We start from the raw sequence: 13,363 nt of genomic DNA, 5'->3' as shown, positions 1-13,363 counted from the left end.
GAGAAGTTCCATGCTGAAAAGGCAATTTCTCTTGTTCTGTCTCTCTGGGGCTTCTTTTCTTACTTCTATGGTGAGCTCCAACAGAAGAAGAAGAAGAAGAAGAAGAAGAAGCATTATACTAGAAGTTTTGCACATTCAGAAACCATGACGCTTCTGAACATTCTTTATCTCTGCTGATAATTGAGACCCAACAGAACCTAAAAACAAATAATCATGCTTCTGAATTAAGGATGTTTGCTTGAGGAACGATGATTCAATAGTTGTTTATTGAGATTAAGACCATTTCTAGTTTGATTTTACTTTTCCTTTCTCTTCTTATCTCATAAGGCCAGCAATAAGGCAAACAACGGTGATGTTGTCATGTCGGTTTTCTCCCTGCAGAATCCAGCACGAAATTATGTATCAATGTTTTGTTCTCCTGAACTGCATTCGTGTAATAATTTCTCCGGTGTTAATATTATTAGAATTTTTTGGTAGGGATGAATACGTATGCTTATATAATAATTTCTCGAATTAATACCATCAGATTTTTCCGAGATACAAGTACATCATTTTGGTTTGCGTCCCGTTGCTAGTCGGATGAATTGTTTTTAATGTAAAATAAAATATTTAAATGTTACTAATATTTTTTTAATATAAAAAAATTAAATTATATAGAAATTGATATAATGTGACTTATTCATCTTAACAGGTTTAAAAACAATCCAAATAATCGGTAAAAATATATTTTAACTCAAAATAAATATTTAAGATGAGATTGTTTTAATAAATATTAAGATGACAATATATTATATCTATTCGGGTCAATATGAGTTCACTTGTCAATCCACATACCAAGTTATGAGATCATGATAACCCTACAGTAAGCAAACCAAAACAAATTACGAAACTCAATTTCTAATAAATTCAATATTGAATGATAAAACTGAAAAATAAATCAATTAAAAAAGGATTCAAGGAAATGACCCAAGTCAACCCGATTTAACCTATCAAGCTCGTAACCCGGGTACAAATTAAGATAACCTAATAGAAAATAAATTAATACAAATTGTGAAGTTTAATTATTAATCAATCAAATATTGAAAGATAAGATTGAAAAAAAATTGATTAAAAAAAAGATAAAAAAATAACTCGAGGTAATCAAGATTAACTCGCTAAACTCGTGACCCGAGTCATGAGATGAGATAACCTCATAGAAACCAGACCGAAAAAAATCATGAAATCTAATTTCAAATTAACTCAATGTTAAAATATAAAATTGAGAAAAAAAAATCAATTAAATTTTTTTCCGAGTTAATCCATCAAACTTGCACTTTTGGTCATAATCTGAGATAATCTCATAAAAAATAAATTATAAAAAATTATAATTTTAATTTAAAATAAATATAAACCCTAAAAATATGATGAAATTAAAATTGTAAAAAATATAGATTAAAAAAAATGAATACTATCCTGGCAGGAGAGGAAATAACTTAGACTGGGATAGGCTGTAAGCAAATTTTGAATGAATGACATGTAGTTTGCAGAAAAGCAATTTAAACAAACAGGGAACTACATGTAGTTCACTTCAGTTGATATAAACGGCATGTCGCTTACGACTTCGCTACCTGGTTTCCTATTTTATCCTTGATAATTACTCTCAATTCCCAACACTACCACCTGCTAAAATCCCCGCCTTTCTTCTGCTGTAAAAAATCACAGCTCCTTCTGAAAAACTAATAAGCACTAGCCTTTCGCCACGCAAAACTCTCTTCCTCACCTCAGTTTCTCCAAAATCACAACGTTATACACAAGTAAGAACGAGAATCACTTTAACTCTTCTGGGTTTCTATTTAAGACAGATTTTGCTTGTTGAATTTCAACATGTTTGTGTAAAGTTCGAGTCTTTGCAGATTTCTACAACATGCTTAGGTTTTATTAGGATTTTATGCTTTCAGGTTTGATGTTTCTCTCATGTGGGCTATTCATTTTCTGGCTAATTCTTCTATGAACAAGCAAAGATATTTAGTGTTGGTAAGGAATGGCTGGAGTATCATCTTGGTTATATGAATTTTTCCCACAGAAAATGATTGTGTGCTTTAAAGTGTAGAAATTGTAGAAAAAATCTTGATGGGATTACTGAAATATCTGTTGTGTTTTGGTATTGAGTTCTTGCACTGTTGATGCATGAAACTTACATTGAGATGTTTATGGTGTCTGCATTGTAGTTTAGTTGGCATTAACTTCATGATGATACCTGTTATTGATTCAAGTCCAACACTAGCACTTTGTTAGAATGTATCTATCAGCTCATAAGGAATTGCTTCAAGCAGTTTTCAGGATGTTGCTATAATATGTTTCTTGAATCCTTTGAACTGCCAATTGAATTGGTGACTCTTAGTAGTACAGATGCTGGGAAATGTCAGGTTGGTATAACACCTATTACATGTCCTCTAGGAGTGTCAAAGCCGCGCATATCAGCTCTCGAAGTATTGTGATTTTTCCTGTATTTTTGGATTGAAAACGGTATGCAGTTGAATAGCTTCTGTGGATATAAGTTTCTATTGCTGGAGCCTGGGAATTCAAAGACACGTTGATGATGGATATTGCAATATATGCAACCTGTAAAAAAAGTTGGGACCAAATTTAGTAATTTTTGTATGGAAATCTAAATAATTTTTTTAAATTTTTTTATTTTTAATATCATATATTAAAATTATCGAAAAATAATAAAAAACTAAATTTAATATTTTTTTAAAAAATAAATATATTTTTAAAAAACACCTAAAAAGTTTATTTATGAATGTGTTAGTTGTTGCTTTTAAAGTTTTTTTTTCTTGAAAATATATTAAAATAATTTTTTTTTATTTTTAATATTAACACATCAAAATAATTAAAAAATATTAATTTAAAACCATCTAAAAAAATAAAAAAATTTAATAAGCATAATTTAACATAAAAAAACAGAAGATATTACTAATCATAAACGTTGCTTCAGTCCACAACTGTGGGAGTCCACCATCTCTTAAACAAATTTACAAATTACCAGCTGATTGGAAGGCACCAAACAACCTAGTCCTTGTCCACACTTGATGAAAGAACAGAGAAACAAAGCTACAAAATTGCCTGTTGACGTGAAGCCGGCAGACAAGCAAGTCCTTGTCCATATACAAAAATGATACTTATCAGAGTGCCTTAATTAGATGAGTGTGCATATCCACATCCAAATCATTCAGCTCTCTCTCACTTCCTCTCCCTCTCTCAATGGCTGCTGAAACAGCTTCCCTTCTTCCCTCCCAAGCATTTCCTAGTCAACCTACCAAGATAACAAGCATCAAAACGTTAGCTGAATCTCCTGGTCTCACCTCCATCCCTGCCACTTACACCTTCACTCCTGATCTCCATGACCAAGTAATTTGTGTCCCAGAAGGCTCCATTCCTGTCATAGATTACTCTCTTCTTATTTCAGGCACTCCCGATCAACGGTCTAAAATAGTTCATGAACTTGGCAGAGCCTGTCAGGACTGGGGCTTCTTCATGGTATATCTCATCTCTTTTCATGTAGCAAGTAAAGCTCTTCATGTTATAGAAATTTGATCTTCGATGGCTAGACGTGATGTCGAATGACTCTCTCAGCAACTTTGAGGACTGAACTAGTTGACAAGTGCATGTCATGCTCTGTATTTTGTTACACATATTCATTTGTAAAAAACTTCAAACAAACTATTAAATATAAGTAAAAGTTATTAGGTATATAACTGGGGAATGCAAATGCGAAAAACAGAGCAAGAGAACTAGGTTTTTTTCTTTGATTTATAACGTAAAAGAAACTTCCATCCTTCTTATTTCTTAATTATTAGGTGATCAATCATGGGGTGCCAGAGAACCTTCTCAGCTCGATACTGGATGGGTGTAAAGGTTTTTTTGATCTGCCAGAAGAGGAGAAGCAAGAGTTTAAAGGGAACCATGTATTGGACCCAATAAGGTCTGGCACCAGCTGTAATGTTTCAGTGGAAAAGGCTTTCTATTGGAGGGATTTTCTCAAGGTCTTTGTACATCCTGTGTTCTACTCACCTACCAAGCCTGCTGGCCTCAGGTAAATAAAACGATCATCACCCACTTCATTAGCAGCTTTTAGTTCTAATGCGTGTTCCTTTCAAGTGAATTCAAAGGTGAAAAGATATTCGTTTTCTTTTGAGATAAGACAGAATCTTGTGAGAAAAATCATGATTAAAGTAGAGGAATCTTAAGCTTATAGAATTTCTAGTTTTTGGTTGGATCTTTTTTTATGTAGTGAGATTTCATTAGAGTACTCCCAAAGAGTTAGAGAAGTAGCAAGGGGGTTACTGAAAGGAATATCAGAAAGTTTGGGATTGGAAGGAAGCTACATAGACAAGGCACAGAATTTGGAACAGGGGAAACAAATATTTGTTGGAAACTTGTATCCAACTTGTCCACAGCCAGAGCTTGCAATGGGCTTGCCCCCTCATTCAGATCATGGCTTGTTGACACTTCTAATCTACAATGGAATTGGTGGCCTTCAAATTCAACACGAAGGGAAGTGGGTCAATGTCTGTGCCCTCCCCAACTCCTTCCTGGTTAACACTGGAGATCACCTTGAGGTGCATTCTGACTTCCTGGTCATGTTATCCATTACAATTAGGCTTGGAGTCGATCCAAGATTCCTAAGGCTTAATAATGCTGTTAAAAATGTGAAGTTCGTGTTTTTTTATTACTAGATTTTGAGCAATGGAAGGTACAAGAGTGTTCTGCACCGAGCAATGGTGAACAACAAGGCTACAAGGATATCCATAGCTATGGCACATGGACCATCACTAGACTCGGTCGTTAGCCCAGCACCAGAGTTATTAGTGAGCAGTAAAGGCAATGAACCAGCAGCATACGCTGGCATGAAATACAAAGACTACCTGGAAATTCAGCAAAGCAACAAGCTGGATGGGAAATCTTGCTTGGATCGAGTTCGAATTCCAGCAGTTTAGCTACTGCATGCTTCTGTGCGTGTACCAAACCATGAAAGTAATAATGATACTTCTATGATTTCATGAATGCGACAATGAATGGATGAAGAATGTGATTGTAATCAAAATAAAGACTTGTAAAATATAAGAAGTGGGTCGGTCTTAAGGTCTTAAGACCATCTCACTCTTGCTTGTTATGTAGACAGTGGAGCTCAGGAAAGCAAAATATTATGTGCTTCTTTTCTGCAGTGCCCTCTTATAGCTATGTTTCTTCACGCAGTTGGTTTGCGTTGTTCCATGCATGCTATTACACTGGCTGCCCTGCTGCAAATGGCAGGGACTTTAGCTGTTGTTTTCCACCGTGAGAAATTTCATGTCAAAAAAAGGACTCTCTCCTGTTTTATCTCTCTGGGGCATCATTTCTTACCTCCAGGGAGCTCTCCAGAAGAACAAAAGGAGGAAACAAGCTTCAGGTCGAATAGGTCCCTTTAGTGTAGTTATATCCAGGAAGAATCTGATCATTGTAAAAACAAAAAGAACCAAAATTTTCTCTGAATCAAGATCCAATGTCCATGGAGTTCATACACTGAATCATGTCCTGCAATTCATGATTGATTGAACTCTAAAAATTATCATAGTATGTTTTGTTTTTGCTTCTCTCTCTTATTGTTACTATCCCAATTCATGACAAACTAGTTTTCACTATCAGCGCATGGTGCATGTGCATTTTCATGCTGCCATGGTTGTGCATGTAAAAAAAACCTCTGATAACAAAGCAATTCCATCAGCCTAAGGTTGGCAGGAACTCTGATAACAAAGCAACTCTTCGAGAAGCTCTGATAACGTGGCTGACAGAAATTATACATACAATAGAAGTAACATCTACGTTATTTACGTTATTGTTACGGGATAGAAAAAAACAAATTAAAATAAAATATAAAAAAATATATTATACTCTAATGATTATCGTCTATTTTAGTGAATATTGAGTATTAATATTAATAAAATTATAATAATCATAGATATAAAATCTAAACTAAATTAACAGGTTGACTTGGGACTTGGACTGGTCTAAGTTTAAAAAAGTAGAGGAATGATTGACTTGATCTGATCTGGTAAAAACCTGGATCGATCTGAGATAAAACAAGGATAAAAAACATGTTTACTTTTTAAAATTCTTTTTTTAATGAGAACGAGGTTATTTTGATTATTTTTTTAAAAAAAGTAGATTTTAGGTCAATCTAGGTTGTCCTTTGGCCCCGAACTTTGTTTTAATCAACTCTCATATTGAGTTTTAAAATTATGATAACAACCACTTTTATCTATAAATTGACACGAGTCAACCTGGATTTGACCCTTCTGACCCGTAATCCAGAACTTGCTTCGAGTCAATTCTCAAGTCTGGTTTTAAAACTACGATAATAACCATTTTTATTTTTATATTGACCTGGTCAACACGAGTTGACACTCTAGATCTGTGACCTAGCCTTTGCCCTGGGTCAACCCTTAGTCGGGTTTTAAAATTATGATAATAATCACTTTTATTCTTATGTTGATCCAAGTCAATCCAAGTTGACCCTCCCAACCCATGATCCAGGTCTTGCTCCAGATCGACCCCGAAGTTAAGTTTTAAAACTGTGATAATAATCATTTTGATCGATACATATCTTAGTTTGATAATTTTAGAATTGAGAGTTTTTTACAATGATATTTTATGAATAAAAAACAAAAAACATTGTCTTAGAAGATATGCCCTTTTCATACCTCTTGTTTTGGAAGTATAGAAACTCACTCCAAAATCATCAAGGAACAAATTTATTTTTATATTTTTATCTCTTCAACTAAACACATTTTTGTCTCTTTTATCACAAGATTATAATTAAATGCTACCTAAAAGTTTCAATGTGTTTTTCAACATAAAAATATAAAGTGTAAATTGAAAAGCCAATGCAAATATCTAACTAAATAAATTGATAATCATTTGTGTAAACAAATGAGAAAAAATCATTGACAATAACCAAAAATAAAATTGAGAAAATTAAGAGATGAATGTAGATTAAGGTATTCAATCCCACAAAATAAGGCATTTATTCAATTGTTTACTTAATTAATAAAAGATAAATCCACATCCTAAAAAACTCACGACCTAAAAGATAAACATAAATAAAAATGATCGAATACACTCATGTCCTATAAAAATAATGCAAGGGCGAACAAATCAGCAATGTTATTTAAAAATGAATATTTTATATTTTGAACAACAAACTTTATTTGGATAAATAAAAAAAATTATCAATGAATTAGAATAATATCTTGAAAAATCAAACTCAAACAAAACGATTCTAAAAAACCCTTATATTAAAAAATAACATGCAAAACCCGTGACCTGGATCATGAGATCGGGATACACTCAAAGAAAAGAAATTGAAGATAATCACCAAATCAATATTTTTTTTCAAAAAAAAAACTACAGAATAGTAAGATCATATGAAGCCGAATCCTCAACAAATTAAATATTCAAAAGATGATTTCATGAAAACAAAAGCATTTAACAAAAATGAGGGTGAAAAAAAAGCAATTAGAGTGAAATAAAAGTTTAATCTAATATGTGCTTCGTAGTGAGTCATAATTGATTTTTGAAAGAAAAACGTACTTGAGTATAAAGGCTATTTTGATATGTTTTTTTTACATAAAAAGAATTATAAAGTGTAAATAAAAAAGTTTATCCAAACATCTAATAATAATCTATGCAAATAAATAAATAAAATTGTTAATAATAACTAAAAGAGAAAGTAGAAAAATTAAGAGATAGATGTAGATCAAGATAATTTACTCGTTTATGTCCACTGAACTTGTTTATTAAAAGTAATCAAAGATAATAAAAATAAAAAACCATATGAAACTGAGTTAATAAAATAAAAAAGGAGAAAAATATCCATGGCTGGACATATTCGATATATTATTTCAAAATAACTATTTTTTTTTTTAGAAAACAAAACTTATCTGTATAAAATAAATAAAAAATATAGAATAAAAAATCTCCAAAAATTAATTACAAAAAAAACATCATCCAATAGAAATTAAAGATAACCACAAAACCTTTTTTTCAAAAATAAATAATGTAGAATGATAAAATTATAAAAGAAAATGAGGGAAAAAAGGATTTCTAATCGCATTAACACTTAAAACTGGTGACCCGTATGATTAAATCGAAAGCATGAAAAATAGAAAAATGACAAAACCTAATCTTGAACAAATCAAATGCCGAAGGATGTAATCGAGAAAAAATCGACCACATAAAAAAAATCAAGAAAATGAGGGTAAAAACTGAAATTAAAAAAAAACAAGGGCATCTAAAAATATTAAATTGGAGGGTTAAATTGAAAAAAAAAACTTCAACAAAAGGAAAAAGAAATAAAAAGAATGAGGAATAAATTGAAAAAAAAAACATAAACGTAATTGAAGGATAAGATTGAAAACCAACAAAACTCTAACAAAAGAGCCAAAAGTCAAAATAAGAAATCAAGAGAATAATGATCGAATTGAAGAAAAAAACAATATATAACAAATTGTAATTTAAGGACTGAATTGAAATCATAAAAAACTTTTATAAAAGGGACAAAGACAAAATTAAGTCGTCCAAAATATAAAGACTGGAATTGAAAAAAGAAGAAAAAGAAAAGAGGACAGATAATGTACTTACTCTAGGAGATAGAGACAAGAAGGAAGGAAAAAAAAACCTCAACCAACAATAAACCGTCAATCAACCACTGTCACACACTCCACCAGGAGAACGAGGATGTGGTGGCACTTCTAGGGACACGATGGAAGACTAGGTTTGGACAACCAGTGGCGTCGCACGCATCGCCTAAAGAACACGAACACCACCAACGCACTAATGCGTAACCATATGTGCCAGCACCTTTTTTAAATAAAATAAAAAGTCAATGGAAAATAACTAAAATGTCCATCGTTAACCTGAAAATAACAAATAAACTAATGTAAAAGTACCAAGAAACCCCTCAATGCATAAATGACCTTTTATCTTTTATAAGGGTAAATGCTTATTTTTTCTATAGCTTAAGAAGTGAAAACCCCAAAATGCTCTTGGCCAACAACTCAATTATTTTCTAACCTTTAAGGTAAAGAAATATCTTTACTATTCAAAAGTTCTTGAAATGTCAAAAAAATCCCTTGATCTACAGGTCTAATTTTTTTGATCTTGAGGTACAATAGTTTTTTTTACTACACAATTACAATTAAAAAAGACTAATATACACCCGTTCAATCTTTTAATTACCGATAAGCATATAAAAAGACTAAAATATCTCTACATCAAAGGCTTTTAATTTTTTTCAATCAAAGGGTAAAATGATAATATAAAAGACAAAAATACTCATAATCCAAGTCTTCATAAATGAGAAAATCCACAGCCCAAGTAGACTGTGTCTTGGTATATAGTGGGTGTAGTTTTCGCATCTCATTTAGAGTTTTCTATAATAATATAATGTAAACTATTGGGTTGAGATGGTTCTTTGACATGGTATCAGAGCCTTGATGACCTAGTGGTCACGAGTTCGAATCTCATCATCCATATTTATTTGATAAAAAATAAGCACAAAGTAATGGGAGCCTGCGTAAGTTTCAAGCCCAAAGGGCTTTCACTTGAGGGGGTGTGTTGGAGAATAATATAAATCATATCCTGGAACCTCACCTAACAGCTTAAGCTAATTGAGTTAAGATGGTTGTTTGACAAAATCCAGCACGAAATTATGTATCAATGTTTTGTTCTCCTGAACTGCATTCGTGTAATAATTTCTCCGGTGTTAATATTATTAGAATTTTTTGGTAGGGATGAATACGTATGCTTATATAATAATTTCTCGAATTAATACCATCAGATTTTTCCGAGATACAAGTACATCATTTTGTTTTGCGTCACGTTGCTTCACCTTACAATAAATTCAATATTAAATTATAAAACTAAAAAATAAATTAATTCAAAAAAATTTAAAAATATAACCAGAGTCAACCCAGTTTAACCTATCAAGCTCGTAATCCGGGTACAAATTAAGATAACCCAATAGAAAATAAATTGATACAAATTATAAAGTTTAATTATTAATCAACCAAATATTGAAAGATAAGATTGAAAAAAAATTGATTAAAAAAAAACATAAAAAATAACTCGAGTCAATCAAGATTAACTCGCAAACTTGTGACCCGAGTCATGAGATGAGATAACCTCATGGAAATCAGACCGAAACAAATCATGAAGTCTAATTTCCAATCAACTCAATGTTAAAAAATAAAATTGAAAAAAAAAATCAATTAAAAAAAATTCGAGTTAATCCATCAAACTTGCAGTTTTGGTCATAGTCTGAGAAAACCTCATAAAAAATAAATTATAAAAAATTATAAAATTCAATTTACAATAAATATAAATCCTAAAAATATGATGAAATTAAAATTGTAAAAAATATAGATTAAAAAAAATGAATACTATAATGGCAGAGAGGAAATAATTGAGAGTGGGAGAAACTGTAAGCAAATTTGGAATGAATGACATGTAGTTTACGGAAAGGCAATTTAACTAACTGGAAACTACATGTAGTTCACTTCAGTTGATATAAACGGCATGTCGCTTCCGACTTCGCTACCTGGTTTCCTATTTTATCCTTGATAATTACTCTCAATTCCCAGCACTACCACCGGCTAAAACCCCCGCCTTTCTTCTGCTGTAAAAAATCACAGCTCCTGCTGAAAAACTAATAAAGCACTAGCCTTTCGCCACGCAAAACTCTCTTCCTCACCTCAGTTTCTCCAAAATCACAACGTTATACACAAGTAAGAACGAGAATCACTGTAACTCTTCTGGGTTTTCTATTTAAGACAGATTTTGCTTGTTGAATTTCAACATGTTTGTGTAAAGTTCGAGTCTTGCAGATTTCTACAACATGCTTAGGTTTTATTAGGAAGAAATTGTATCATCTTGGTTATATGAATTTTTCCCACAGAAAATGATTGTGTGCTTTAAAGTGTAGAAATTGTAGAAAAAATCTTGATGGGATTACTGAAATATCTGTTGTATTTTGGTATTGAGTTCTTGCACTTGTTGATGAATGAAACTTACATTGAGATGTTTATGGTGTCTGCATTATAGTTTAGTTGGCATTAACTTCATGATGATACCTGTTATTGATTCAAGTCCAATACTAGCACTTTGTTAGAATCTATCTATCAGCTCATAAGGAATTGCTTCAAGCAGTTTTCAGGATGTTGCTATAATATGTTTCTTGAATCCTTTGAACTGCCAATTGAATTGGTGACTCTAAGTACATATGCTGGGAAATGTCAGGTTGGTATAACACCTATTACATGTCCTCTAGGAGTGTCAAAACCGCTTATATCAGCTCTCGAAGTATTGTGATTTTTCCTGTATTTTTAGATTGAAAATGGCCTATGCAGTTGAATAGCTTCTGTGGATATAAGTTTTTATTGCTGGAGCCTGGGAATTCAAAGATACGTTGATGATGGATATTGCAATATATGCAACCTGTAAAAAAAGTTGGGACCGAATTTAGTAAGTTTTGTATGGAAATCTTTTTTCCTTGTCATGAGCGCACATGCTGCTAACTGTTAGATCTAGTTTTTTAATGTTCATTCTTCTTTAGATTCTGAGTTTTATATGAGATTAGTTCCTTGGCACCTATATTTTTGCTACATGTGAGCTGCTTGTTTATGTTAGGTGCCATTGTGAAGGCTTTGACAGGATACGCAAAGAATTTAGTTTAACATGATTTTATCATTTATGGAATGGATACACAACAAAAGGAGAATTGTTGCATGATTTATGTGGGAACACAACCATGAATTGGTGGTTATTGTTTTTTCAAGTGATCACATCATCTTCTTCAGAAGTGACCTTGTAAGAGTCAAGTAATCCCATCTATTAGTAGATTGAGTTGAAAGAACAGAATATATGATGAAATAATATATGATAGTTGCTAATGATGTGCATATCTTGTTCTATACCAGATAGCAGGAGAAGCAATTAAACCAGGGACAATGAAGGAAGAAGATGTGAATTGTTGCCAGATTCAGGAATGGTACCCAAAATTCAAGTCTGGATCCATTAAAACAGTAATCCATGAACTTCCAGAATCTTTTGTCGAGTACCTTCTTGATGATTCTGGTCCTTTCCTCCTCCCTCATTCTATCTCAGGCGAAGATGCCCTGCCCAATAGAATTCACAACCCTGTAGATGAAGAAGACTTTCAGGTGTCAGAAGGATCTGGAGATGAATCAGAACAACCACCATTGCCCCCTTCTTTCCCAGAACTTGAATTGAACATTAAGGAGTCAATTAAAACCCTTGGAGGTGCAGTTTTTCCTAAGCTGAACTGGAGTGCTCCAAAAGACTCTGCTTGGATAAGTCCATCTGGTTCCCTTCGCTGCACTTCGTTCAGTGAGATAGCATTATTGCTTCGGTCATCTGACTCACTGGTCCATGATTTGTGTCACGCCTATGACACATGCAGTGACAAAACCTTGTCAAGACCCCCAAGTTTCTTTCTTGCTCTTCGCAAGTGGTATTCATCTTTCTTGCCTGAGATGGAATTTCGTTGCTTTGTTCGGGATAAGCAACTAGTTGGAATTTCACAGAGAGAAGTGACTACATTTTATCCCACACTCCTTGAGAAGAAAAATGACCTTCTATGGTTGATTGAGGAATTTTTCACAGATAACGTGAGACTAAAATTTGAATCAGAAAATTACACCTTTGATGTCTATGTGATGAAGGATGGGCGTGCTAAGATATTGGATTTTAACCCATGGGGTGCATTTACACTCCCGCTGCTTTTTACCTGGGAGGAACTGGAGCAGAATCTCAGGGAAGAGGAGGATGGGGTGAATTTCAGAATCGTGGAGAACCAGTGTGGAATTCGGCCAGGTCTGAAAACAGCAGTCCCGCGAGATTACTTGGATACTAGCCCAGGGAGTGGTTGGGACCAGTTCTTGAGGAAGGCTGACAAGGAGTTGCGGGAGCAGAAAAGGTCTCCTGAAAACGGTGCCTGAGGGTTCTAATTATTTTTTGACTTCGAGGTTGCTGTGCTGTTAGTTTATCCTCATTGGTTTCATTGGCAATTAGTACGGTTTGGACATGAACACTGGATCCAGTACTCTTGCCAAGCAAGGGACATGTGATTCAACAATAATGATTTGTAGAGAAGTTTTGTACTAGCAAATAGTTTTCACAGATGCAGTTTAACTTTCTTCTTGTGTAATAGATTCACCCAGACTTTGTAATGTTACTTCTCTATGGATTGATAGCTCCATGAGGAACTGATCATTAGTACAGAGATACCATAGTTCTGAAATATCATAAACAGGCTTATGGGCTA

The 13,363-nt window shown here is 33.1% G+C and overlaps 2 protein-coding genes across 8 annotated transcripts in view; both read left to right on the top strand.

Moving 5' to 3' along the window:
* Window positions 1-5,189, top strand: part of LOC7496598 (2-oxoglutarate-dependent dioxygenase 19) — a 17,353-nt gene extending 12,164 nt beyond the window's left edge. The window contains exons 2-5 of one of the 3 annotated variants that reach the window (XM_052448272.1): window positions 3,296-3,519; window positions 3,840-4,075; window positions 4,274-4,601; window positions 4,719-5,189. In XM_052448272.1, the coding sequence (XP_052304232.1) occupies window positions 3,296-3,519; window positions 3,840-4,075; window positions 4,274-4,601; window positions 4,719-4,979 (1,049 nt within the window). In that variant the 3' untranslated portion in view covers window positions 4,980-5,189. Of the gene's footprint in view, window positions 1-3,159; window positions 3,520-3,839; window positions 4,076-4,273; window positions 4,602-4,718 lie in introns of those variants that run through there. The other 2 variants (XM_006372977.3, XM_052448271.1) reach the window with 2 other exon arrangements.
* The window catches only part of LOC18107053 (uncharacterized), a 25,544-nt gene extending 12,181 nt beyond the window's left edge, over window positions 1-13,363 (top strand). The window contains exons 1-3 of one of the 5 annotated variants that reach the window (XM_052448274.1): window positions 1,640-1,793; window positions 11,707-11,886; window positions 11,997-13,363. In XM_052448274.1, coding sequence (XP_052304234.1) covers window positions 11,812-11,886; window positions 11,997-13,037 — 1,116 coding nt within the window. In that variant the 5' untranslated portion in view covers window positions 1,640-1,793; window positions 11,707-11,811 and the 3' untranslated portion in view covers window positions 13,038-13,363. Of the gene's footprint in view, window positions 1-1,639; window positions 1,794-10,656; window positions 10,806-11,706; window positions 11,887-11,996 lie in introns of those variants that run through there. The other 4 variants (XM_024588807.2, XM_052448275.1, XM_006372976.3 and 1 more) reach the window with 4 other exon arrangements.

This window comes from Populus trichocarpa, chromosome 17 (assembly GCF_000002775.5).
Source record: "Populus trichocarpa isolate Nisqually-1 chromosome 17, P.trichocarpa_v4.1, whole genome shotgun sequence".
Classification (NCBI taxonomy): Eukaryota; Viridiplantae; Streptophyta; class Magnoliopsida; order Malpighiales; family Salicaceae; genus Populus; species Populus trichocarpa.
The sequence above is the reverse complement of the archived record's forward strand: the minus strand, read 5'-3'. Positions and strand labels throughout refer to the sequence as shown.